Source organism: Heloderma suspectum, chromosome 2 (genome assembly GCF_057233095.1).
Source record: "Heloderma suspectum isolate Gila_16-S chromosome 2, 16-S_ref, whole genome shotgun sequence".
NCBI classification, from domain to species: domain Eukaryota; kingdom Metazoa; phylum Chordata; class Lepidosauria; order Squamata; family Helodermatidae; genus Heloderma; species Heloderma suspectum.
The window spans coordinates 370,092,776-370,118,357 of NC_139459.1; the positions used below are offsets into that span (position 1 = coordinate 370,092,776).

Consider the following 25,582-nt stretch of genomic DNA (forward strand, 5'->3'; position numbering starts at 1 on the left):
AGCCATTAGGGACTCAAAAAGGCCAGTCCTCACCCTGCCACACACACACCTTTTTTCTTTTCCCTTTTTCATTCCCAGTGGGCATGGTCAATATTCCATAGGTCTTGGAGGTTCATAGGTCCTAGCTGGGCTGTATGGGCAGGAGGGGGGTGATTTTTTAAAAAATCATTTTTCTTTCAACTTGCAAATCGATGTACTTCTGTGCACTTAGGAACTCCCCCACCCCAGTGTTTGCAGAAACCTTGACATTTTGGGGTTTCTCTTCCATGCTGATCGTCACAGGACCATCCAAATTAAATACTAGAAGCATCAATGATTATGCTGCCAAGCTGGCATGGCTACAAGAATATGGGCATTTGAGAACAAACATAAGAGTAAGATCTCATGAAATTCCTTGATATGGCTGAAAAAACAAGAGAGACGGCTGCATTAAAAAATATTGGTGTGTGTTTTTATTAATAACATTTTATTAGCATGGGACAAATGCGGATATCAGCTATTAGAGCCTTCCCCAACCTGGCACCTTCCAGATGTTTTGGATTTCAGTTCCCATCAGCCCCAGCCAGAATGGCCAGTAATCAGGAATTCTGGGAGTTGTTCCAAAATATCTGGAGGGCGCCAAGTTGGAGAAGGCTGAGTTAGTAGATGAAGTATAGGTCTATCAGCTTTTGTTCAGAGACACAGACTTCAATTCCTTTCAGCATGTTTAAAAAGTTGCCTTTTGCGCACTGAGGAAATTTGGAGTTCTTTCATGTTTAAGTTTATATACATTGACAAATGGGACCTGTAACAAAATGTTGCAGTGCAGAGTGCTCCTGTATAGGATGCTTCATTCTCTTCCCCCACACACCTGGATTCTGCCCCCCTGAACAATCAGTCAACATTCCATGGACACTGAGCATGCTCAGTCCTTATTGAGTTGTTTTGGGGGATTTCGCCCCCTTGGGGATTTCCCCCTAAAATATTTTTGTACTTCTGCAAACTTTGGGGTTCTTCTGAGTTTTCTGACACTTCCTTCTTATGTGTGAGTGGTGCTGTTTTATCCACATAAGAACCAGCACTCAAAGAACTGAGATTGCCATTGCTATATCCAGGGCCAGCGTCAAGGGTAGGCATGGTTGGGCACCTGCCAAGGGCCCACACCCCAGCAGGGGCCCACTGTCAAGAGCCCCCTGGACTTGCTCCTCTTCACCATGGCAACCTGCTTCTTCACCTGCCCCTCGCTCTCGCCCACATGATCTTCTATTGCTTCCCCCCATTTGCCATCATAAGCCTCTATTTTCTGTTAAGCAAAAATGACATCCCATATAATTGTTTTTGCAAGTAGAAAATAATGGAGTGTTTTCTTCATAATAAAAGGTTTGTATGAAATACTAGTTGATGCTAGTAAATTGTGTTTTTTTTAATTATTATTATTATTAAAAATGTCTATAATGCCCTTCATCCACAAAAATGGGCTCCAGGGTGAGTTATTTATTTATTTATTTATTGCATTATACCCCACCTTTTTTCCTCTTGCAAGGAACCCAAGGCGACTTACATTGTCCCCCCCCCCCGCTCTCCATTTTATCCTCACAACAACATCCCTGTGAGGTAGGTTGGGCTGAGAGTGTGTGACTGGCCCAAAGTCACCCAGTGAGCTTCCATGGCCGAGTGGGGACTAGAACCCGGATCTCCCAGCTCCTCCTCCAACACTCTTGCCACGACACCACACTGGCTTGGTGTTCTTCATACGTCAGGATTTCATGCATCTTACAATAGTTATTGTTTGAATGTCGGTAAAGCTTTGGTTTCTTATAGGAGTATAAGAAGAGCCGTGCTGGATCAGACCAAAGATCCATCCACTCTAGCATCTTGGAATTGTATTTTTGTATCATTTTATAATTTTTGTATAATTGTATTTTAATGTGTTCTTTAAATTATTATTGTAAGCTGCCCAGAGAACTTGGTTATTGGGCAGCATATACATACTGTAGATAGATAGACAGACAGACAGATCGACTGATCGATCAAAGGAACATAGGATGCGGCCTTATACTGAGTCAGACCCTGGGTCCATCTAGCCCAGTATTGTTGACACTGACTGGCAGCAGTGGCTGTACAGGGTTTCAGGCAGGAGTTCTTCCAGCCCTGCCTGGAGATGCTGAGGACTGAACCCAGGACTTTCTGCATGCAAAGCAAATGCACTGCCACTGAGCCACTCCTACTGTGATACTGTCTATGGAATATGCTACCACAAGATGTAGGGATGGCCACCAACACATTCAAGGAGGATACAGCTATCAATGGCTACTAGTTGTGATGGCTATATATTACCTCCAGTATCAGAGGCAGTAAGCTGGGGAGCAACAGCAGGAGAAGACTGTTGCTCTCATGTCCTCCTTGTGGGCTTCCCAGAGGCCTCTGCTTGGTCACTGTGAGAAACAGGATGCTGGATTAGAGATCGATTGATTGATTTAAAATATTTCTTGATGGCTTTCAGGGCAGAAGCCCTCCCAAGGTGACGTACAGCACTAAAACACATAAAACCAGTATAATATTATGAACAATTAAAACAATACAATAAAACCAATAAGAAAACCAGCAATAAAAACAGCAACAACAGCAATCATATTAGGAGTAGGCCAAAGTAAAATAATGTTTTAAAGACCTTCTTAAAAGCCTCCAATGATGGCGCCTGGTGGACCCCTGATAGCAACTTATTCTAGAGGTGTGGAGCCACTGCAGAGAAGGCCCTCTCACACGTGGTCACATGCCTAACTGTTCTCACAGGTGAGCAAATGAGAAGGGCCTCTGTCACAGGTCTTAAAATGCGAGCAGGCTGGTACACCTTTGGTCTGACCCAGGATGGCTCTTCTTACTACATCACCCTTTTTTCCTCAGAGAGGCCAACCAGATGCCTCCGGGAAGCCCACAAGCAGATCAGGAAGGCAATTGCCTTCTCCCACTGTTTGCCAGCCTCTGAACATGGAGGTAGCCTTCTATAGCCCCATTGTCCTACTGGTTCCCATTGGACAGGCCTGATGTCTCCATAATGACATTGCCAACATACATATCAGGAGCTATATAAATGACTGACAACATTTTAAAAGATTGGTATTTAACATGCATATAGCACAGGGGTGGGCAACGTTTGTGCCTCCAGATGTTGGTGGACTGCAACTTCCATTAGCCATAGGCAGGATAGGTGATGGTGAGGGATGATGGGAGTTGCAGTCCCAGCACATCTGAAGGACCACACATTCTCCATCCCTGACCTAGAGTTCAACCCATTTTGAAACCCTTTTCAACTTCAGAGTAGACAAGAGACTTTCTGAGGAGGGAAGGCAAGACACAGAAGAAAGGTTCTGAGGAAACAGTGAAGAGGGAGAGACAGAGATGGACCAGAGAGGCCCTGAGGAGGCTGAGAAAAGACCAGCAAAGAGAGCAGCAGCAGCAGCAGCTTTCTTATTTCTTTATTAACGATATTTATAGACTACTTCTCATTTGAAACAAAGCCCAAAGCGGTTTACAAAAGAATCAAAACAAAACCACACACGCACAAAAACACGAATTATGAGAGCAGGACAAAGATATCTCATGGCTGAGGGAAAGCCAAAGCAAACCGATACATTTTCAATAAATGCCTAAAACACGCCAGTGTCGAGGCCTGACATACCACAGAGGGGAGGTCAACCCACAGGGCGGGTGCCACCCTAGAGAAGGCCCATCTCCCTGTCATCGCCAAACAGAAATCTGTAGGCCACGGCACGGACAACAGGGCATCCCATGGAGATCGTATTGGCCTGGGAGACTGGGAGATTGGGATAGGGCAATGGCCTTCCCTGCAAGGCCCACAGGTGACTCCCAAACACTCAGAGGGCTCCTTCACACTGAGCTTTTATCCTGTGATTGAGATTGCTCCTTCACAGAAGTTTGCGGGCTCTTTACATGACGCCGTGATCATTCAAGGCGTCTCCTGCACTAAATGCTCTTTGTTCCGTTTTTAATTAGATCTCAGATAATGAGCTATTATACCCCGTTGTGTTCCGCTTCAGTTTCCTCCGTGAAAAGAGTAAACACGGCAAGAAGAGGAGTGAGATCAATGACAGATAATGGAAGACTCAGATACAGGGAGAAGGAGGGGGGGAAGGGGAAGGTGAAAAGGAAGCACATGAAAAAGGGAGTCGTGATCCTGCATTTGAAACAGAAGCAGAAAGCCCCATTTTAAATACAGGGTTTTAGGCTGGTGTAGAGATGCCTGGAGTGTGGCCCCTCTCTCTCTTCCCACCTCTCCCTCTCCTTGCTTGATTTAACAGGAGCAGTGGCCAGTCTGTCTGCCATTGCCACAGCACTTGGGGCATCACTGTTGCTAGTCCTTTGCTGCCCCTTTGTTTCACCCAGCTCCTCTTGTGCTTTATTAGGCTGGCTACTGAGCCGCCTCCTCTGCTGCTCTGCTCCTGAGAGGAAGCCACTGCAGGGGGAAGAGGTGTGTGTGTCCCCCTCCTCTCTCAGGAGCCAGGAGCTGGGTCGCCATAGTTTCCCCCCTTCACGGCCAAAGTCCAGCAGAGGCTCTCTCTCCTGCAGCATACCACAGCCTGGACAGGAAGAAAACATTTCCAGACCTAGTTTAATTTGATTTAAGATTCCATTTCATAGAATCCTAGAATAGTAGGGTTGAAAGGGGCCTATAAGACCATCGAGTCCAACCCCCTGCTCGATGCAAGAATCCAAGTCAAAGCATCCCCGACAGACGGCTGTCCAGCCTCGTCTTGAACGCCTCCAGTGTGGGAGAGCCCACCACCTCCCCGGGTCATTGGCTCCATTGTCGTATTGCTCTAACAGTCGGGACGTTTTTCCTGACGCTCAGCCGGAATCTGGCTTCCTGTAACTTGAGCCCATTATTCCATGTCCTGCACTCTGGGATGATGGAGAAGAGGTCCTGGCCTTCCTCTCTGTGACAACCTTTCAAGTACTTGAACAGCGCTATCATATCTCCCCTCAGTCTTCTCTTCTCAAGGCTAAACATGCCCAAATATTAGAATACTAAATATTCTAGGATTGATATCCTGTGGGATCAGTATAGCAATAGCCACTGTGCCATTTCTGTTCACAGAAATTACAGTCAGACCAGAAACCAAGGCATTATTCATTCCGACTCCACCACTTCAGCTCTGTGCCATTTATGTTTTTGAAGGGATCTCATGGTTTTTCTTTAGCATGCTGTGAGAATCAATTCCTGCAGGTTTCACCTTGTTTCTGCCCCAAACCTTTCCTTTCCCAAATTCCACCTTATCTCAGAATAGGGTGGTTTCTCTCCCGCCATCCCTCCCTCCGTCCCTCCCCCTCTCTGCTGAAAGATTGTAATGGGATTTATTTCTTAAAATAAATAATAAATAATTGAAGCTGGTCACAATTCAAGTAGCCAGAATCAGGAGGCAGTTTCAGAGCTTGCAGGGAGAGATGGGGGGTGGGGAGAGAAAAAGCCAGTGCGGTGTAGTGGTTAGAGTGTTGGACTGGGACTCAAGAGATCCGGGTTCAAGTCCCCACTTGGCCATGAAGCTCACTGGGTGACTTTAACCTACTTCACAGGGTTGTTGTGAGGATAACATGGAGAGGAGGAGAACGATGTGAGCCGCCTTGGGTTCCTTGCAAGAGGAAAAAAGCGGGATATCAATGTAATAATAAATGAATAACATGAAAGCAAAGGGCAGTATCCAATAGTTAAACAGTTTCCCCTCTGTGGTTACAGTAGGATCGTTCAGACAGACTCCGATAGAGAATCATTGGTGTCTTCGTGGACGACCTGTAGTGGAAATACTGAACATATAGTGTTGCAGTGTAGAGTAGAGAAGGCAGAGAGCCAGTGTGGTATAGTGGTTAGTGTTGGACTAGGACTGTGGTGAACCAGGATCAAATCCCCCATCGGCCATGAAGCTCACTGAGTGACTTTGGGCCAGTCACTGACTCTCGGCTTAACCTACCTCACAGGGTTGTTGTAAGGATAAAATGGAGAAGAGGAGGACTATGTATCTTTATATATTTATTTCATTTCTATACCACCCAGTAGCCGAAGCTCTCTGGATGGTTCACAAAAATCAAAACCACAAAGTACAACATAAAATAATATAAAATATGAAAGCTTAAAACTACAATATAAAAGTACAACCAGGATAAAACCTAGCAGCAATGCAGAGACTTAAAATAGATATTTAAAACAGCAGCACTAAAAGACTAGAGTGCTAAAATGCTGGGAAAATAAAAAAGTTTTTTTATCCTGCGATTTTTTATCCTTCACCTGGTGCCAAAAGGAGTACAACATAGGTGCCAGGTGAACCTGTCTAGATAAGCTACCTTGGGTTCCTTGCAAGAGGAAAAAAAGGCAGGATGTAAATATAATAATAATAATAATAATAATTAAACATGCTGAATTAAAAAGTAGGGTGGGGGAGGCATGATTGGAATGGGGAGGATTTTACTTTAAAGCTGTTGCCAGTATGGTGCACCTACAATCTATGACTGTTATTCTTATTATTGCTGCTGCTGCCGCCCTACATGTGTGTGCCTGTCTCACCTCTTCTAGTAGTAAATTAATGTGGCTCTCACGCTAATTGTGTGTGTGTGTGTGTGTGTGTGTGTGCCAAAGTGGCTCCCACTTGAAAAATAGCGAAGACCACTGCGTTAGAACAGCTGCAACAACAAAAGTGTTTGCCGGCTCTGATTTAAAACAAAAACAAAACTCTGAGCATGTGCAGTTTTGTATTTTAAAGTCACTGATAGCATAGCACCATTTATTTTATTTACAATATTTGTATACTGCTCCATATCTAAAACAGATTCCGGAGTGATGACGATAAGGGGTAAAATAGTAAAAAGATCAAAGGATTTAAACAGCATATTCAAATTATTCTTTTTAAAAACAGAATGCCAATAAAAACCGTGGCTGGTCAGTTAAGGAATGCTTCCTGGAATAAAGCTGTTTTCAGGAGGCTCTGGAAGCAACACAATGTTGACACCTGCCTGACCTCCAAGGGCAGGGAGTTCCAAAGAAAGGGGGCCACCACATTGAAGGCTCTTCTCCGGGTGGACTCCAATCGGGCCATAGGTCCATGTGGAACGACCAGGAGCATGTCCTCTGATGACCTCAGTGACTGGGCAGGTTGATAAGTAAGAAAGTGTTCTCTGAGGTGTCGTGGTCCCAAGTTGTTTAGGACTTTGTACACTAGTACCAAAACCTTAAACCTGGCCTGCTAGCGAATAGGCAGCCAGTGGTTCCCTCAGCAAAAGAGTTGCATGCTGAAAAGGGGCAGCTCCTGACAACAGCCAATCTGCTGCATCGTGCACTAGCTCCAGCTTCCGGAGCAGCCTTAAAGGCAGCCCCACATAGAGCGCATTGCAGTAGCCCAGTCTTGAGGTTACTAGTACCTTTACCACTGTGGCCAAGCTATCCATCACGACTGCAGGAATAAAACAGAGTTTGCATCTGCTTCCCTGTTGCACTCATCACCTGCTGGTCTTTGGGTGGACACTTGGGGGCCCCTTAGCCTATGGGGGCCCTGAACCTTGGCCCCAAGGTCGAGTTCGAGCTGTCCTACAGAGTGTATATTTGGATCATATTGCGTGTATGTTATATATGTATACACTTTGTAATAAAATGTAAATGTCCAGTTCTGGGCACCACATTTTAAGAAGGATGCAGACAAACTGGAGAGGGTTCAGAGGAGGGCAACAAAGATGATCAGGGGACTGGAAACAAAGCCCTGTGAAGAGAGACTGAAAGAACTGGGCATGTTTAGCCTTGAGAAGAGAAGACTGAGGAGGGATATGATAGTGCTCTTCACATACTTGAAAGGGCACAGAGAGGAAGGCCAGGATCTCTTCTCGATCATCCCAGAGTGCAGGGCAAGGAATAATGGGCTCAAGTTACAGGAAGCCAGATTCCGGATGAGCATCAGGAGAAACTTCCTGACTGTTAGAGCAATATGATAATGGAACCCATTACCTGGGGAGGTAGTTGGCTCTCCCACACTGGAGGAATCCATGAGGAGGCTGAACAGCCATCTGTCAGGGATGCTCTGACTTGGATTCCTGCATTGAGCAGGTGGCTGGACACGATGGTCTTGTAGGCCCCTTCCAACCCTACTGTTCTATGATTCTATAAATAAAAATGTAAATGTTAAAATGTCAACGTACAATGTAAATGTAAAATGTAAATTTAAATGTAAAAATGTAAATTATACTTTGTAATAAAAGGCATATAAGACTTTTGTATGAATTTTTGTGAGCCACCCAGAGAGCTTCAGCTATTGGGTGATATAGGTACGAAATAAATACAATTTTTTAAAAAGCAGTGTTTTAGTTATAGCACTTGTGTGCTCTTTAATCTTTGTTGGTTGTTTTCATCTGCAAAGGTTGTCCGTTCGTTTTTCAGGAGAAGCTTTCGCCACCTCAAATCTGTGAGGCATTTCACTTACGGTGTCACCGAACTCTTTGTCTTTTTTCATAATGATCCACCCTGTCCCCATTTCCACCCCACTCCAATACTATCCTGGCCACCTTTTTCCCTCTTGGAGATTCTTCCCATTCCCCCCGCCCCCGGAAAGGGTTAAAACAGATTTTGCTCAGACGCCTAGAAAGGCCCTAGAAGGGTTGAGAAGGAGGGATGGGAAAAAGGGAAGGACCTTCCTGTATTATTATTATTCTCCCTCCCTTTGGTGTGGGGGGAAAACTGCCTGTGTGGCTTTCTTTGGCCTCCTTGGTTCAGAGAGATCCCCAGAAGATGCAGAGGTGCGGCTTGCAAGGTGGGGTGAGTTGTGCAAAGAGGAAGGGGGCGGAGGGGATGCCAGGATTTGGACAAAGGGAAGGTTCATCAGCCAGGGATGGATGGATGGATGGAAAAATAGACAGAAATATCAGCAGGGGCGAAAGAAGCGGCTCAGGGACTAGGCATTAAAAGCAAAGAGATGGGTCCTGTGTTCCACACCCCTTGCATGAGGTTGCAAAAAGCTTTGACGGCATATTTTTTAAATTTTGGCTGCGATCCTGTCTCACCCTTTCCTGGGAGTAAGCCCCACTGAGTTCAGTGGGACGTACTTCTGAGTAGACATGCATTGTTTTAGCGGGGTTGGCATTTTATTGTTAATTGTTTTAAATTTGTGTATGTTTTAATCCTTATTGTAAGACATCTTGAGTTCCGCCCCCCTTTCTTCTTGAGAAAGGCGTCTAATAAATTGAACAAATAATAATAATAGTAATTGTAATCTTATAGATTGTTCAAAATCGGGGAGTTCTGCCTCTAATCAACAGGAAACTTACTAGGGGGCAAGGGTTGTTGGTAGGTTTTTATTATTTGCCCTTCCTCTCCTGCACCTTAATACACCAAACCTGATAAGCTGAAATTTCTGTAGCTGAAGTAACTCTCTCCCTCTCTCTCTCTCTCTCTCTCCCTTGTTTAATTTCTGTGTGTCAGGGCCTCTGTAATAAGCACAGGAGCATGCGTGGGATGGGGGAAAGTGTCAATCCAGTCCAGGGGTCAGATCCAGATTTAATCAGGATCAACCGCATTGGTAGAAGTGGACTTCCTCACCCCCTCCTTCCCACAACAGCCCCTCTAGCCCCCTAAAAACGCTCCTCAGAGAGTTGTGAAATGGGATGGAGGGACTTTCCACAAGTGGAGCTGCCCATCTCAAGGAAGGTCCCTTCTTGTGTGAAGGTAGATCCTGGATCCAGGCCCAGGTGGCTACATTTGAAGGGTGTTGGATGTAATGATAGGATTGGGTCCCGTCCTGTGCCTGTATAGCTGCACAGCAGAGAGAATTTTGGTGGGTGCAGCTTCTCCTCAAAGTATATGCGCCTTTGTTTAGGATTCGCATGTCTGCCCTGTTCAAGGATAAACAGGAAAGTTTGGGGCTGGGGCATGTTGTAGCTTTAACCTCAAATGCGGCACGCACACTGCGAATTGTACGCAATGATGCTTTCAGGATTGGTGCAGGGGTGCCCTGAATGGGGGTGGGGGAGGTGTCGTCTTCACAAGGAATAGGTCTTCAATGGCTTCTAACCATGATGGCCCGCTGGACCCTCCAGGAACAGAGGCAATGTATCTTACAATAAAACCTGCTGTGGAACAACAGCCAGGAAGGGCTGTTGTGCTCCTGTCCTGCTTCTGGGCTTCCCAAAGAAGCATTTTCTTGGCTACCATGAGAAACAGGATGTGAGGCTAGATGGGCATGTGGTCTGATCCAACAGAGCTCTTCGTATGTTCTAATAGACAAAAGCCAGCAGGGGAAGCTTTTGACAGCACAGAGATCCGTGTTATCCAGCATTAAGTGGAATTCACTTCCACAAGACGTAGTGATGGCAACCAATTCAGGTGGCTTTAAGAGGGGACTGGGCAAATTCATGGAGGTGAAGGCTATCGATGGCTTCTAGTCCTATGTGCTACCTCCAGTACCAGAGGCAGTAAGCCGATGTACACCAGTGGCTGGGGAACATGGGTGTGAGGGTGCTGTTGCACTCATGTCCTGCTTGTGGGTTCCTGGTTGACAGCTGGTCGGCCACTGTGTGAACAGAATGCTGGACTAGATGGACCCTTGGTCTGATCCAGCAGGGCTCTTCTTCTGTTATCACCTGTTAATACCTGGATAATAGCTCATATCTGCAGCTTCAGCTACTATTCAAGGCACAGGAGAAGGGGCCTGTTTTTTTTCATTTTTAAAATTGGCAACCTTACTTGCTTCTTGCAGGCCATAGTCAATTTCACATCTGGTATCTTATCAACAAGAGGGGGAATTAAATTGATGTAAGGCTCTTTTAAAAATTTATTTATTGGTGGTGGCAGATGGGGGAGGTGTTCCCTGCAGGGCTAGGTAGGTTGAGCGTGTAACCAAACACCTGCATGAAAAAATTGAGAAAGGCCTGTGAAATGGGGGCATTGCTATGGAGGATGGATAGGGAGCAAGTTATTTGATGGTCCTTGGGGATATTTGTTTTCACTCAAGTGAAACGGGTCCCCAACCTTTTCGGATGCGTGGACACATTTGTGGGACACCACCACAAAATGGCTCCCATGGAGGACTTGGCTGTTGGGCTCCTGGCTAGTCAAAGGGGGGAGGATTGAAAAAGTGAGGCAAGTGGCTGGGAAGGAGGGGGAAATAACAAGGCAAATGGGTAGAGGGGAGAGAAAGAGTGAGGTTAGAGGCTGGGGGGCGAAACAGAGAAGTAAAGAGTGGAGGGAGACAGAGCAAGGCTAGAGGCTGGGAGTAATGAGAAACAGCAAAATAAAGGGGTGAGTGGGAAAGAAAGAAGGCTAAGGACAGTGGAGGGAGAGAAATGGCGAGGAAAGGGCTTGCGTGGAGAGAAATAGCAAGGCTAGTAGCTGGGAATGGGGGGAGAGAGAGACAGTAAAAGGGAAAGGTCTGCAGGGATGAAAGAAGATTGGGTCAGGCCAGGAAGGAACTCTTCCCTTCTCTTCTTGCATGCTGAACAACTGATCAGTGGCAGGTTCAGGAACAGGAAGAAGAACCTAGTGCTCTAACATTTTTCTAAGTCTTTATTTTTTTAAAAATGTGGCAGGCAGGGAGTGGAGAGCTTCACGGGTGCCGGTGGAGGTCCCCACAGGCATCACATTGAGGACCCTGCACTAGTATATATCTTGTTGGCAGCTGAGCAGGTAAATGAATCCTTGTTTTTGCTGACATCTATAATAGTGCTGGCTGAGTAGATATGGCAGGTTTTTCAGCCTGAGGGCCAAATTCTCTTTCCGAGAAACTCTCAGGGGTCACATGCCAGGGGTAAAAAGGTAAAGGTGTCCCCAACCAGTCGTGTCCGACTCTAGGGTGCGGTGCTCATCCCCGTTTCTAAGCCGAAGAGCCAGCGCTGTCCAGAGACGCTTCTGTGGTCATGTGGCCGGCATGACTGAACACCGAAGTGCACGAAATGCTGTTACCTTTCCCGCCGAAGCGGTACCTATTTATCTACTTGCAATTTCTTGCTTTCGAACTGCTAGGTTGGCAGAAGCTGGGACTGAAGACGGGAGCTCGCTCCGTCACACAGCACTCGGGTCTCAAACCGCTGACCTGCCGACCTTCCATTCTGCAGCAGGACCAAAGCACCAAAAATACTGGCATATTTTAGCTGAAAGCTCTTCCTGCCAATAATTAAGCTTTAGATGAGGCATTTCAACCTTTTAGAATGGGGGAAAAAACTGTTCAAAAGCCAAGACACTGCCAAACCCTCAGCTGCCAGAGTCAGACTGGGACCCCAGGCAAGCCAGATTTGGCCCATGAGCTGAGGTTCAACATCCCTGAGATATGGGGACAGAGTTGACAGCTGGGCTTGTTGCAGGGTCCCTGTCTTTGTGTCTGTGTTAGGTGGCCTCTTGTTGCTGGTGAACAGCTGTTTCAGATCAGGGAGCTGTCTGTAGACTGGGGCAGGCCTGCCACCCAAGGCCTGGAATTGATGGCTCCGATAACTTCAGTTGAGGATTGAGCTTGTGAGACCAGCAGGTCCCTGTGAAATAAGAACATAAGACCAAAGGCCTATCTAGTCCAACGTCCTGTTTCTGACAGTGGCAAACCAGACGTGTCCACAAGCAGGGCATAAATGGAACCGTAGGGTTGGAAGGGATCTTGGAGGGCTTCTAGTCTGACCCCCCTGCTCTGTGCAGACAGTAGCCCTCCCTGGAGTTGCCCAATGTATAACAAATGTGACTGTGCCATTGATTTGCATAAGGTAGATACAACATTTTCCAGTCCTTTCTTAATCATCTCTGTGTGATGGCCTAGGTGTGTGTGTGTGTGTATGTGTGTGTGTGTGTGAGAGAGAGAGAGAGAGAACACTAGTCTGGTAGCCATAGATAACAAAGAATAGCATTCAGGCAGTGGTGTAGTGGAAGCTGGGCTCTCAGGGCCAAAGCGCCAGGACTTTTTGATTAACAGGGATGCTGATGTCATCTGCCACCCCCCTCAGACTTCCTTGTTCCCTCTGAGCTGAGCTGCAATCCTCACAGTAACAGAGGGAAAATGGCTTTTCCCAGCAACATCTGTCTGTCTGTCTGTTTATAATTTATTAATCAGATTTATATACCGCTTTCCACAAAGTTCCAAAGCAGTGAACATACAATATTGTAACATCAAAACAACAGTAAAATATAACAATACAATGACACAATAATAAAAATACTAATCAGCAATAAAATTGCACATTCTGCTGTGCTTTGCAGACCACGGCTGGCAGGGTCACCCTTCAGGAAAAGCCTGTGTAAAGAGATGGGTCTTTAGGTTACAACATCTGGGACTGTTTACCTTAGAGAAAAGGCAAGTGAAGGAGGTGTACAAAATGATAGAGGTGTACAAAATTATGCATGGTGTGGAGAAAGTGGAGAGGGAGACATTTTTCTTCCTGTCTCATAATCCTAGAACCCAGTACTGTCATCCCATGAAGCTGAGTGGTGGGAGATTCAGGACAGATCAAAGGAAGGACGTCTTCACACAGCGCAGAGTCAAACTATGGAATTTGCTACCACAAGATCTAGTGATGGCCACCAATTTGGATGGCTTTAAAAGGGGGTTAGACAAATTCACGGAGGAGAAGGCTATCAATAGTTGATAGTCCTGATGGCCAGATGCTACTTCCAGTATCATAGAATCATAGAATAGTAGGGTTGGAAGGGGCCTATAAGACCATCGAGTCCAACCCCGGAGGCAGTATGCTTATGAACACCAGTTGCTGGGGAACATAGGCGGGAGGGTGCTGTTGCACTCATGCCTTACTTGTGGTTTCTCATTGGGGCATCTGTTTGGCTACTGTGAACAAAATGCTGGACTAAATGGACCTTGGTCTGATCCAGCACAGCTCTTCGTATGTTCTTATGAGGAGACATTTAAACATCAGAACTGCAGAGGCCTGTCTAATAACCATTGCTAATGTGTTCCAGAGGGTGAGTGGGTCAACACCACTGTCTGCATTTTGGGACTGTCTTGATTGTTGCTTTGAAATTTACCACTCCGCTACTGCATACAGGCAAGTGAGGCACCTGGAGGAGGAGGGACAAAGTGCTCCGTCCCTCTTCTACACCCAGCATGGGAACAATGTGGGCTGCGAGAGGAGGGCCGAAATTCTCCATTCTACCTCTGCCAGCCCCCAAGAAGGCTGATAAAAATGTCTGCAGGCTAGTCACTTTTGTGAGCTTATTTTCAAGGCTGATGGATGGAGAAGTGTGTGTATTCTAGAACTTGACAAAGGAAAGGGAAAAAAACTGAATAGAGAAAAGCTTTTTCTCCCACTATCATCATAGTAGGCCAGGGGTGCAGAACTATATATGGGTGGAAGGGATTGGATTGCCGCCCCCCATGCCCTCTGTGGACTGGATGATGTCAGTTTTGGTTGTGGCCAAGGCCAACACCCCCGGCGGAATCCATTCCACTGGTCTGATTGGGGAAACCATCAGGCCAGGTCTTCTGCACTCCTGTACCGATTTTGTTAAGTTCGTTCTGTCTGTGTTTTGCAGATTGTCAGGTGTCTTTCGTTCCCTTGTCCACTCATTAACAGAATCAGATTTTTTTTAACCAGAATGTTGTTACACTTGTGCTAATTTGCATTAGTGTACTAATGCAAGTGCGTGTTAAGGCGAATTCACATTAGCGCTAGCGCACCTTTGCGGTAGTGCATATTAACGCGAGTTAACATAAATCCCCCCAAAAGTGAAAAATCCGAAGATCAGATTCAAAGAAATCTCAACTCATTTGAATCCATTTCGGTTTTCTCAGACATCCCTAAGTAGACCTTACAGTTGTAGCGCTGATGAAATGGGTTGGCAGTAGAATGAAGGCAGGCAAGAGAAAGTGTTTCTTTCTTCACACTGTGACAAGGCATACAGGTTGTGGGATTGATAGCGTATGCTGAAAGCCACCTGCTTAGGTAGCTTTGAAAACGAGGAGGTTCTGTTAGCTGTGATAGCTAAATAGGACCTGCATGCTCAGAGACAGTGTACCTTTGAATAACAGGCACTGGGAAGCCACAGTGTGGGAAGGCTCTTGCTTTTCTAGCTATATTCGTGGGTTTTCTGGGAGCATCTGGTTAGTGGGAAACACAATACTAGACTACATAGGCCTTTGGCCTGATCCTGCAGGGCTCTTCTTATATTATGGAGTATTACTGGGATATCAAACCTCTTTCAGCACGAGGGCCAAATTTAATTTCAGATAAGCTCTTGGGGACCACATTCCGTTGGTTGGTGGGGGCCAAATGCAAAAGGAGCAGGGTCAAAAGACCAAACATATTTTAGCTTATAGCTCTTACTGCTAGGGACAAAGACTCAGGGGAGGCATTTCAACCTTTTAGAACAGAAAAATATATGCAAAAGCTGGGAAAGGGGAAGGAAGCGTGGCCTTCTGCCTAATCCCAGAAGGTCAGATTGGGAACCCAGAAGGTGCTGATTTGGCCTGTGGGCCTGACATTCGACGCCCCTGGAGTATTGTCTTTTGTGGCTGAGGAGACTCTTGAGTTGTTTATATCTATCATATTTGTGTCTTCTTTCCCTCAGGGAGAAGCCCGTCTTGTGGGTTAGGCATGAAGCCAGCTTCCATGTGTGCCTGTCCTCAACCCAACTATCCTTAGCAACCAAGTCCTGAGGCTTTTCTGAATGACCAAGTTTTACAGGCCAGAAGCCAGAGCCTACGCATTTCCCTCCAATTAATCAGCACAAAGCAAATCTGAGCTCCGGTCTCCCTGAGGTGAAGCTATGTCCGGAGAAGGAGGTGCAATGACAGCCCCGGACCGCCCATTCCAGCATGTCTTCGCTCCTGTGTTGTCTGCTGGCATTAAAACAGAAGATGCAGAAGCCTCAGATCCTATGAATGGGCAGTGGGGACCAGGAGGAGGAGCAAAGGGCCATCATTTTGTTCAGGCTGGAGCCACCAAAGGGTTCCCAAAATGGACGACGTCGCTGCCGGTGAAACAGGAACCAGAGGAGGGGCTGGCTCAACATTGGGAAGTTCAATGGCAGGAGTTTCTGAGGGCGTTGCAGTCCCCTCAGGCGGGGTGGGAATATCCAGAGCCACAGTTAGGTGATAAGAATGCCAGTGAGTTATCTCTGGTCTCCTTCGACGGAGAAACCAAAACCAACCAGTGGCCAAGACCAGAGGGGGCGAGCCAGATTTCGCCAGGCCTCAACGGAGAACCCGAAGCGGCTTATAAGTGTCTGGAGGCTAGAGATGGGGAAGATCACAAGCTGGCGAAGGAAGATGTTCCAGGCAAAGATGAAATCGGTGCCGAGATCCAGCGTAAGCGGTTCCGGCATTTCTGCTACCGGGAGGTGGAGGGGCCCAGAGAGGTTAGCGGCCGACTGCGGGAACTCTGCCATCAGTGGCTGAAGCCGGAGAAACACACCAAGGAGCAGATCCTTGAGACCCTCATCCTGGAGCAATTCGTGACCATCTTGCCTCAGGAAATGCAGAGCTGGGTGAAGGCGGAGGGTCCGGAGACCTGTGCCCAAGCGGTGGCCCTGGCTGAGGACTTCCTGCTCAGTCAGGAGAAGCTGAAGGGATGGGAAGAACAGGTGAGGTGATATCTGAGGGGGTCTGTGGATAATTTCTGGTGACCCCTGAAATGCCTTTGTTTTAAAGCTGTGTTCAAATGGCCCCTCAGAATTCTCCACCCTATTCGTGGGTTGAGAAATTAGAAGGACAATTTCACAGAATTTCTCCAGGGGGAGGAGAAATTCTCCAAGAGTTTCCCATAGGTAGCGCTCCCCATTGGCAGGGGTTGAAGTACAGGTTCTTTCTTTTTCCCTAAGGATTTTTGGTTTTTTGCACTGCTGCTGGAGTGTCAACGGGACCACCTGTGTTGGCAGCCTGGCCTCCTATTTGGCTTCCTCCACAGTGCCCCATAACTAGTGTTATTCCAGGGCATTTTGGGGGTGGGAAGAGGGAAGGCAGCCACCACAAAAAAAACGATGAAGAAAATTTCTCAGCGTGGCCTTTTATTTCTAGGGAGATAAGAAAAGAAAGATCTCAGACCATTTCTGAGAAAAATGGCTTCTGAGAAGGTGTTTTATCATTTATTTTGAATTTGGGGGGTGTTTTTGAGCTTACCTAATCACTGTGAAGTGGCTGAGGGTAAGGGGTGTCAGAGAAATCCACAACTGGTTTGAATGAGTTTGGATTTTTATGAATCCAACCTGTGGTTTCTGCAGTGGGCTGGCTTTTTCCAAGTCATGTGGATTCTGTGGACTTGTGGTCCAGTTTTTCACTGGGGGTGGGGGGTGGGGAGGGTTGTGCTAATGCGCATTAGGGCTAATTTTATCCAGATGTGTGCCCTCTTTTCTGCTGATGCATGTACTTTGGGGGGGCAGTGACTAAGCGGCCAGTCTAGTGCTGAGTATTGGGACCCTCTCTCTGTTGTTCCAGGCGCTGCTGGGGTCATCTGAGGAGGAAAAGGGGGAGGTGGCTGTGGGCTTCCTGTTACCTTTGGCCCTCAGACCAGGACAGCTCTGCAAAGGCATCAAGGAGGAGCAGGAGGATCCCAGATTGCTTGGTAATGGCCTGCATTGAAACGGGAGGGACTCGCAGCTTTTCCTGATACAACTTAGCCGTGCCTGTTTCAACTTTTTCTTTTCTTCAGTTGCGTGTCATCTTCCTATTCAGCTTCTTTTATTTCAAAAATCCCAAATGAGGATAGCAGGGGTCTTTTCAGTGTCGGCCCTCAATTGTGTAAAGCACTCCCCACTGAGGTCTGCCTGGCACCGACATTGTCATCTTTCCAGTGTCAGGTTTAGACTTTCCTCTGCTCCCAGGCATTTAATAGCATATGATGGGCTTCTTAATTCAGTTGTTTCGTCAGGGCCCAGTATTTTATTGTGTTCTCTTTTAGACTAACCTGTTCACAGGTTTGCTCTGTTTATAAAATGGGCTGAACCATGTGTGCCTTCCTCGGGTCTTTGGAAGCAGAGTAGAAAGTTTTTTGTTTTTTTTTAATGAGACTAACATAATGGTAAATGTCTTTTCTTTTTCTTCCCACCATCCCTTCCTTCTCCCTTACAGTCGGTGGGACAACACCCCTGATGCATTCTGAGTCATCTCCTCCTCATGCTGCTCTGGAGCCAACTCAGGTAAAGATGGAAGACAAGTGGGGAATTGTCCAAGAAAGGTGGGTGGGATCGTTTGCTACGTGGCTTAGGAAAGTGGGACGATGGGTGCATGCTGTCTTGGGACTCCTTTGCTTTTGGATCTATAGCAGGAGTGGGCAACCTGTGGCCCTCCAAATGTTGTTGGACTACAAATCCCATCACCCCTGGCCATTGGCCATGCTGGCTGGGGTGATGGGACTTGGAGTCCAACAACATCTGGAGGACCACTTGGAAGACCCAGCAGATTTTGAATCCTGCAAGAAAAACATTATCCACTAAATATGTAGCACCTCGCTTAGAAATGTATGAGAATTTTGCTTTTTCTCGCAAAACATATGAGCGTGCCCAGTTTGAAGCTCCAGACGCGAGCACAACTATGTGTCCGCTGAAAGTATTAATGACTTGGATGAGGAGGTGCAGGGAATGCTTATCAAATCTGAGATGACACAAAATTGGGTGGGATAGCTAATACCCTGGAAGACAGAAACAAAATTCAAAGTGATCTTGATGGGCTGGAGTGCTGGGCTGAAAACAACAGAATGACCAAATGCACAGTTACAAGATGGGGGATACTTGGCTCAACAACACTACAAGCGAGAAGGATCTTGGAATTGTAGATCACAAGCTGAATAGGAGCCAACAATGCGATGTGGCTGCAAAAAAGGCAAATGCTATTTTGGGCTGCATTAATAGAAGCATAGCATCCAAATCATGTGAAGTACTAGTTCCCCTCTGCTCAGCACTGGTTAGGCCTCATCTGGAGTACTGTGTCCAGTTCTGGGCAACAGACTTTAAGAAGGATGCAGACAAACTGAAAAAGGTTCAGAGGAGGGCAATGAAGATGATCAGGGGACTGGAAACAAAGCCCTGTGAGGAGAGACTGAAGGAACTGGGCATGTTTAGCCTTGAGAAGAGAAGACTGAGGGGACATGATAGCACTCTTCAAGTACTTGAAAGGTTGTCACAGAGAGGAAGGCCAGGATCTCTTCTCAGTCATCCCAGACTGCAGGACACGGAATAACAGATTCAAGTTACCGGAAGCCAGATTCCAGCTGAACATCAGGAAAAATTTCCTGACTGTGAGAGCAATACGGCAATGGAACCAATGATCTGGGGAGGTGGTGGGCTCTCCCACACTGGAGGCATTCAAGATGAGGCTGGACAGCCATCTGTCAGGGATGCTTTGGCTGGGATTCCTGCATTGAGCAGGGGGTTGGACTCGATGGCCTTGTGGGCCCCTTCCAACCCTACTATTCTATGAATCTATGAATTGTCGAAGGCTGCTCACGTTCGTCTGGTCCCCAGTTCCCATTTTGATTTGTGCAAATTTACAAATTTGAGCATATTTCTTCTCTAGACTAAATCAGCTTCGCTTTAGCCTATGGAGGAAAGTTGTGCCATTTAGGAGATTTGCGCAAACGTGGGGAAGCTCATGCAAATCTCCCGTTCGATTGCTACTCGATTTGCACAAGTTTCCCGTGTGCACAGAGTGTGCAGCGATCGAGCAACGAGACGATGTTCAGAGAATCCTACTGGTGCTCTCGAGATATGTTGGACTACAACTCCCAGCATCCCCAGCAGTCAAAGGCAGTGATCATGGCTGATGGGAACTGTGTTCCCCAACATCTAGAGGACGCCACTGGGAAAGCCTGGCCTAAGGCAAGGCTGGGGAACATGTGGATAATGTTGGACTTTCTAGTCCCATCAGCCTCAGCCAGCATGGCCAATGATCGGGGATAATGGGAGTTGTAGTCCCACAACATTGGGATGGCCATAGCTTCTCCACCCCAGATCTAAGGCCACCCAGTTGAATGAGTCCTCCCTGCCCTCATGGTGTTTCGTCACTATTCCACCTGGAGGGAGCAATCCTGTGGCCCCTTGACAGCATCTGGGGGGCCATAGGATAGTCTGGATTTCTGGATCTGAGGGCAGAGAGAATGCTCCAACCTTGGAGCCAGGAATCTGAGCTCCCCGCCCCCTCTGCCTTCATGCCAGCATGGAGAAAACTGTGCCCGCTGACTCCCTGAGCTCGCAAAAGCAACCTGGGAGAGGAGGGAAAGCGGACGTGCCAGTGGGAGGGGAGGGGACTGGGGAGGCTGGCTTATGCCATGTCCCCAGGCTTCCCCAGCCTCCTTCTATCCCGCTCCGCAGAGCCCCAGCTAGACAGGCAAAAAAGCCGCTCTAGCCAAAATGCAGAGCAGGGGGAGGAAGGAGGCAAAGATCGCCTTTGCTGCTCCTCCCTTTCCGCATTGTATAGCCGTAAGCCTCCAAGCTCGGAAGCTTAAGGCCATCCTGATAGGATCATGCTCTTAGTCTTCCCTTGATCACGTTGGAAGTGGAGGAGGAGGAGGAACCTGGCATCCTGCCTGGGATTATTTGTGGATGGCGAAAACATCGAGGAATTAACATTTTCCTTCTCTCAGGGACCAGGGACCTTCGAGGAGGTGGCTGTGCGTTTCAGCGAGGGGGAGTGGTCCTTGCTGGATCCAGGCCAAAGAGCTTTCTACAGGGAGGTCATGCTGGAGAATTACGGGAACGTGAATGCTCTGGGTAAGGATCCTTCGGAGTGCACTTACTTGCCTGAAAGGTGCCTAAAGCAAGGGCCGAGAGTGGCTTGTAATGCTTGGAGTCTTTCTTGTATTCCAAACATCCCTATTTAGCAAGGCCTGTCAGCATTTTCTGAAACTGCCTGGTACACCTCAGTCCCTGTTTTGTCCTACAAGTGGGGCCTGCAGCAAAATACAGCAGTGTGGAATGTTCCAGTTCAAGGTGCCAGCCAGTTAACCATATCCTTTTTAGGATAGTCCATCCCGTTCCCCCTCCCTCCATTTTTGCATTCCCTCCACTCCCAGCATTCCTTATTAAGAACATAAGAAGAGCCCCGCTGGATCAGACCAAAGGTCCATCTAGTCCAGCATTCTGTTCACACAGTGACCAGTCAGGTGCCCACGGGAAACCCACCAGCAGGACATGAGTGCAATGACCCTCCCACCTATGTTTCCCAGCAACTGGTATACATAGGCATACTGCCTCTCATTCTGGCCACAGACTGTGTTCAATGCTCATTGGGCTGTTCTGAGTGGGGTTTTTTTTCACTCTTACTTTTTTTCTCCCTGAAGATTTTTTCTGCTCCAACACACCTGGGTTTCCCCCCTAGCATGCTGATACTTCCATCTTGTTTCTCAGTAGCCCCATTTAGGTTACATAGCCATCATAACTCGGCATGTGAGGTTGCTCTTAATGTATCTCCAGGGTCCCCAACACGGTGCCTGCGGACACCTCTAATGGCGCCTCCACAGCTCTTTTCTCCTTTCCCCCTTCAAAAAAAAATGAAAATGAAAAATGAAAAACCTTAGGGCGCCAGGTTCTCCTTTCTGTTCCTGAACCTGCCACTGATCAGCTATTCAGTGGGCAGGAACAGAAAGCAAGGCAAAGGGGTAGAGGGGAGAGACAGAGTGAGGCAAGAGGCTAGGAGTGGGGAGAAACAACAAGGTAAAGAGGTGGGGAAGAGAAATAGTGAGCCTGGAGTCTAGGAGTGACAAGAAACAGCAAGTTAAAGGGCTGAGTGGGAAAGAAAGCAAGGCTAGGGGCTAGGAAGGGAGAGAAAGAAGGCTAGAGGTAGGGAGAGAAACTGTGAGGAAAGGAGTTGGGTGGAGAGAAATAGTGAGGCTAGAAGTGGGGAGAGAGAGAGAGAGAGGGCGCAAAGGGGAAAGGTCTGTGTGGTTGGAAGAAGATGGAATGGGCCAGGAAGCAACTCTTTCCATTTCCCCCTCCCTTCCAGCTTCTACCCTCACTATTCCCCCTTCTCTCTCTCTCTCTCTCTCTCTCTCTCTCTCACTCACACACACACACCCCTCCTGACTAGCCAGGCTCCCACAGCAACCATTATGTGACTATCTACATCCACCATTTTGTGGTGGTGCCCACAGCATTTTCTCAAATTCCCAAATGTGCCCACAGGTTCAGAACGTTTGGGGACCCGTAGTATATCTGATAGATGAATTTTGGGGATCTTTTGTTAAAAATGTTGCTAGTGTGAGTTGCTAGACGTGTCATCCTCCAGAGTTGCAATCTTTCCCAGAATCCCTTGAAGTTAAACCTCAGAGCGGGGAATGGATGTATCATGTCTCTCCTGTGCATGCAGGTACAGACATGTTTGTGAATACTGAGGCCCCTGCAGTGTGCAGCCTACCAGTTTCAACACATTTTTACACATGGAGAGAAACTACGTAATGGGTGAAGTGGGAGTGTGCCAAGTAGGAGGCTGTACATTTAAAAGCAATCACACAAAACAAAACCTTCTAAATATCTAGTAATATTAATTGATATAATTAATCTAACCTGGCATGAATAAGGAAACATTATCGCAACTATACCCAGTTAGTAATTATTTTATCTTAACTGTATCTTATATTGTATGTTGAGTTGTTACAGCACTTCAATAGTATTAGGACACTTTAGGGCTTTGGCAGGTGCTTCAATTGCAGTTTTTAAGTATATTTGAAATAGGTTTTGTTTATGTTTAAACATGAGGCAAATGCTCTTTTGGGCTGCATTAATAGAAGCATAGCTTCCAAATCCCGGGAAGTACTAGTTCCCCTCTACTCAGCACTGGTTAGGCCTCATCTGGAGTACTGTGTCCAGTTCTGGGCACCACACTTTAAGAAGGATGCAGACAAACTGGAGAGGGTTCAGAGGAGGGCAACAAAGATGATCAAGGGACTGGAAACAAAGCCCTATGAAGAGAGACTGAAAGAACTGGGCCTGTTTAGCCTTGAGAAGACTGAGGGGAGATATGATCGCGATGCTCAAGTACTTGAAAGGTTGTCACAGAGAGGAAGGCCAGGATCTCTTCTTGATCATCCCAGAGTGCAGGACACGGAATAAGGGGCTCAAGTTACAGGAAGCCAGATTCCGGCTGAACATCAGGGAAAACTTCCTGACTGTTAGAGCAACACGACAGTGGAGCCAATGACCTAGGGAGGTGACGGGCTCTCCCACCCTGGAGGCATTCAAGACGAGGCTGGACAGCCAACTGTGAGGGATGCTCTGACTTGGATTCCTGCATTGAGCAGGGGGTTGGACTCGATGGCCTTGTAAGCCCCTTCCAACCCTACTATTCTATGATTCTATGATGAAAACATATGATAATGCATATTAGTATTTAGGTATTTCTCACTAAATATTTGGATCAGCTGTTACAAAACTGCCAGCGTTGGTCAAATATAACTTTTGACCATCTGAAATGTTTAACGTGTAAAACGTATTAGATGGTATATCTAAAGATTTTACATATAACCATTCTTAGTTATGTATTATATTTATTGCTCATTTAAAAACAACACCACCACCATTTCCAACACATAGTAAAGTGGTAGTTTCAGGAACAAATGATCCAGCCTAGATGTTTTTATACCTGAAAGTAGCAGAAATAACTCCTGAACGCCTTGTCTTTCTTTCTCTTCTTTGAAGGGTTTTTGATTCCCAAACCAGACCTCATCTCCTGGCTGGAAGGAGGGGAAGAGTCACTCATCCAGAGTTCTGAAGAAACAGACAGGGGGAGTATTGCAGGTAGCTGCTCACCTGTGTGTTGCGACCATTAATGTCTGAGAAATCTGGAATCTCAGGGCTGGTGGGTTTCTCAAACTTTTTTTCTTCCTGTCCACAATAAATTGACCTCATCAGTTTTGAGTCTCACAGCATACCCACTCCCTTCTGTAGTTGTTTGGTATTTACTTCAGAAGTGTTTGAAAATGTTTATCTGTTCTGGAAGTGTTGCCCTCATTCCAAATTGACTTTGCCATCAGTGATGTCAGCCTGTAACCGAAGCTGATTGACTGGATGCAAAGTATTGTGACATCATCCCGTTCACTCTGTGATCGTCAGTTGGCTGGCAACCCCTGTGTGACTGATCGAGGAACCATTGCCCTCACTCTGAATTGGCTCCATATGGTCTCAGTGCCATGGTCATGTTGCTGTATCTGACTGGCATATGTAGTGTCCGGCCATCAACATGTTCACTATGTGATTCCCAGTTAGGTGACATTGCTTATGTGACCAAACTGGGTAGAAGAAGGGTGAAGACAAACAGCTGCCTGTCCCATGTTTTTAATTATGTGCATGAGCTGCAATGGGAGGGCTTTGCTCTGAAATACGGCATAGAAATGCTTAAAATAAAATAAATACAATAATATTTGCATGAAAAAGGTGTAAAGTGGAGATGTGTCACTTTGAGCCCAGAATTCTGTGGGTTGCGTCCAGACTTTAGTCATACTGGAGTACACCCATTGACATCGATGGGGCTTAAGTCTGGATCCAGCCCCCGCTCTCTCTAGTCTTTTTTCTTTTCTTTTCCGGGGTTTTCCCCCTTTCTGAAACTAGGACCCATTTGTCCGGTTTCTCTCTTTCTCCATATCCTGGCAGACGTAGCTGTGAGTGAGATCAAGGAAGAAAACCTTCTGCGGCAGGAGCTCCCTGGGCTGGAAGAAACATCTGAGATGTTCCCAGAGAGATCTCAGGAGGGTATTTTCTTGACAACTCAAGACTGTGACAGTGAGTACCAAGGCCATGGCTTGCTGCTAGAGCCCCTGCTTTGCACACAGAAGGTCCCAGGTCAATCCCCAGCATCTCTAAGTAGAGCTGGGAAAGACCCCTGTCTGTGACCCGGAAGAGCCGCTGCCAGTCAGTGTCAGCAATACTGGGCTAGATGGACCATCATGGTCTGACTCTGCATAAGGCAGCTTCCTGTGTTCCTGTTTGGAATTTCAAAGAGCAATAGCCCACCATGGGGGAAGGTTCTGTCAGTGCTGTGCAAGCTGTCTGCTTGCAGAGAAGTTTTTTTTCCTCTGTTGTTGTTTATTCGGTCGGTCGCTTCTGACTCTTCGTGACTTCATGGACCAGCCCACGCCAGAGCTTCCTGTTGGCTGTCGCCACCCCCAGCCCCCCCAAGGTCGTGCCCGTCACCTCCAGAATATCATCCATCCACCTTGCCCTTGGTCGGCCCCTCTTCCTCTTGCCTTCCACTTGCCCTAGCATCAGCATCTTCTCCAGGGTACCCTGTCTTCTCATTATGTGGCCAAAGTACTTCAGTTTTGCCTTTAATACCATTCCCTCAAGTGAGCAGTCTGGCTCTGTTTCCTGGAGTATGGACTGAAGTATTATTTCCTGGAATATGGATCTTCTTGCAGTCCAAGACACTCTCAGAATTTTCCTCCAGCACCACAGTTCAAAAGCATCTACCTTCCTTCGCTCAGCCTTCCTTATGGTCCAGCTCTCGCAGCCATAAGTTACTATGGGGAATACCATTGCTTTAACTATGCGGACCTTTGTATTTTTTTTCCTCTAGGTGAGCATTAAAAAATGTGATTCTTCCACCTATAGAACGTCCCAGGTTTAATACCCAGCATCTCCAGTTAAGAGGATATTGGGTAGTAGGCAGTCGGAGAGGGGAGGGGGGAGAAATCTGAGTTTTGAGGTTCA

At 47.0% G+C, this 25,582-nt stretch overlaps 2 protein-coding genes across 2 annotated transcripts in view; both read left to right on the top strand.

Moving 5' to 3' along the window:
• Window positions 1-2,987, top strand: part of LOC146356034 (uncharacterized) — a 56,166-nt gene extending 53,179 nt beyond the window's left edge. Inside the window, exon 9 of the mRNA XM_084829998.1 lies at window positions 2,773-2,987. Coding sequence (XP_084686124.1) covers window positions 2,773-2,987 — 215 coding nt within the window. The remainder of the gene's footprint in view (window positions 1-2,772) is intronic.
• Window positions 2,988-8,686: 5,699 nt separating this feature from the next.
• The window catches only part of LOC146356036 (uncharacterized), a 54,512-nt gene continuing 37,616 nt past the window's right edge, over window positions 8,687-25,582 (top strand). Inside the window, exons 1-7 of the mRNA XM_084830000.1 lie at window positions 8,687-8,785; window positions 15,521-16,534; window positions 17,385-17,511; window positions 18,018-18,085; window positions 20,527-20,653; window positions 23,576-23,674; window positions 24,527-24,655. Coding sequence (XP_084686126.1) covers window positions 15,719-16,534; window positions 17,385-17,511; window positions 18,018-18,085; window positions 20,527-20,653; window positions 23,576-23,674; window positions 24,527-24,655 — 1,366 coding nt within the window. The 5' untranslated portion in view covers window positions 8,687-8,785; window positions 15,521-15,718. The remainder of the gene's footprint in view (window positions 8,786-15,520; window positions 16,535-17,384; window positions 17,512-18,017; window positions 18,086-20,526; window positions 20,654-23,575; window positions 23,675-24,526; window positions 24,656-25,582) is intronic.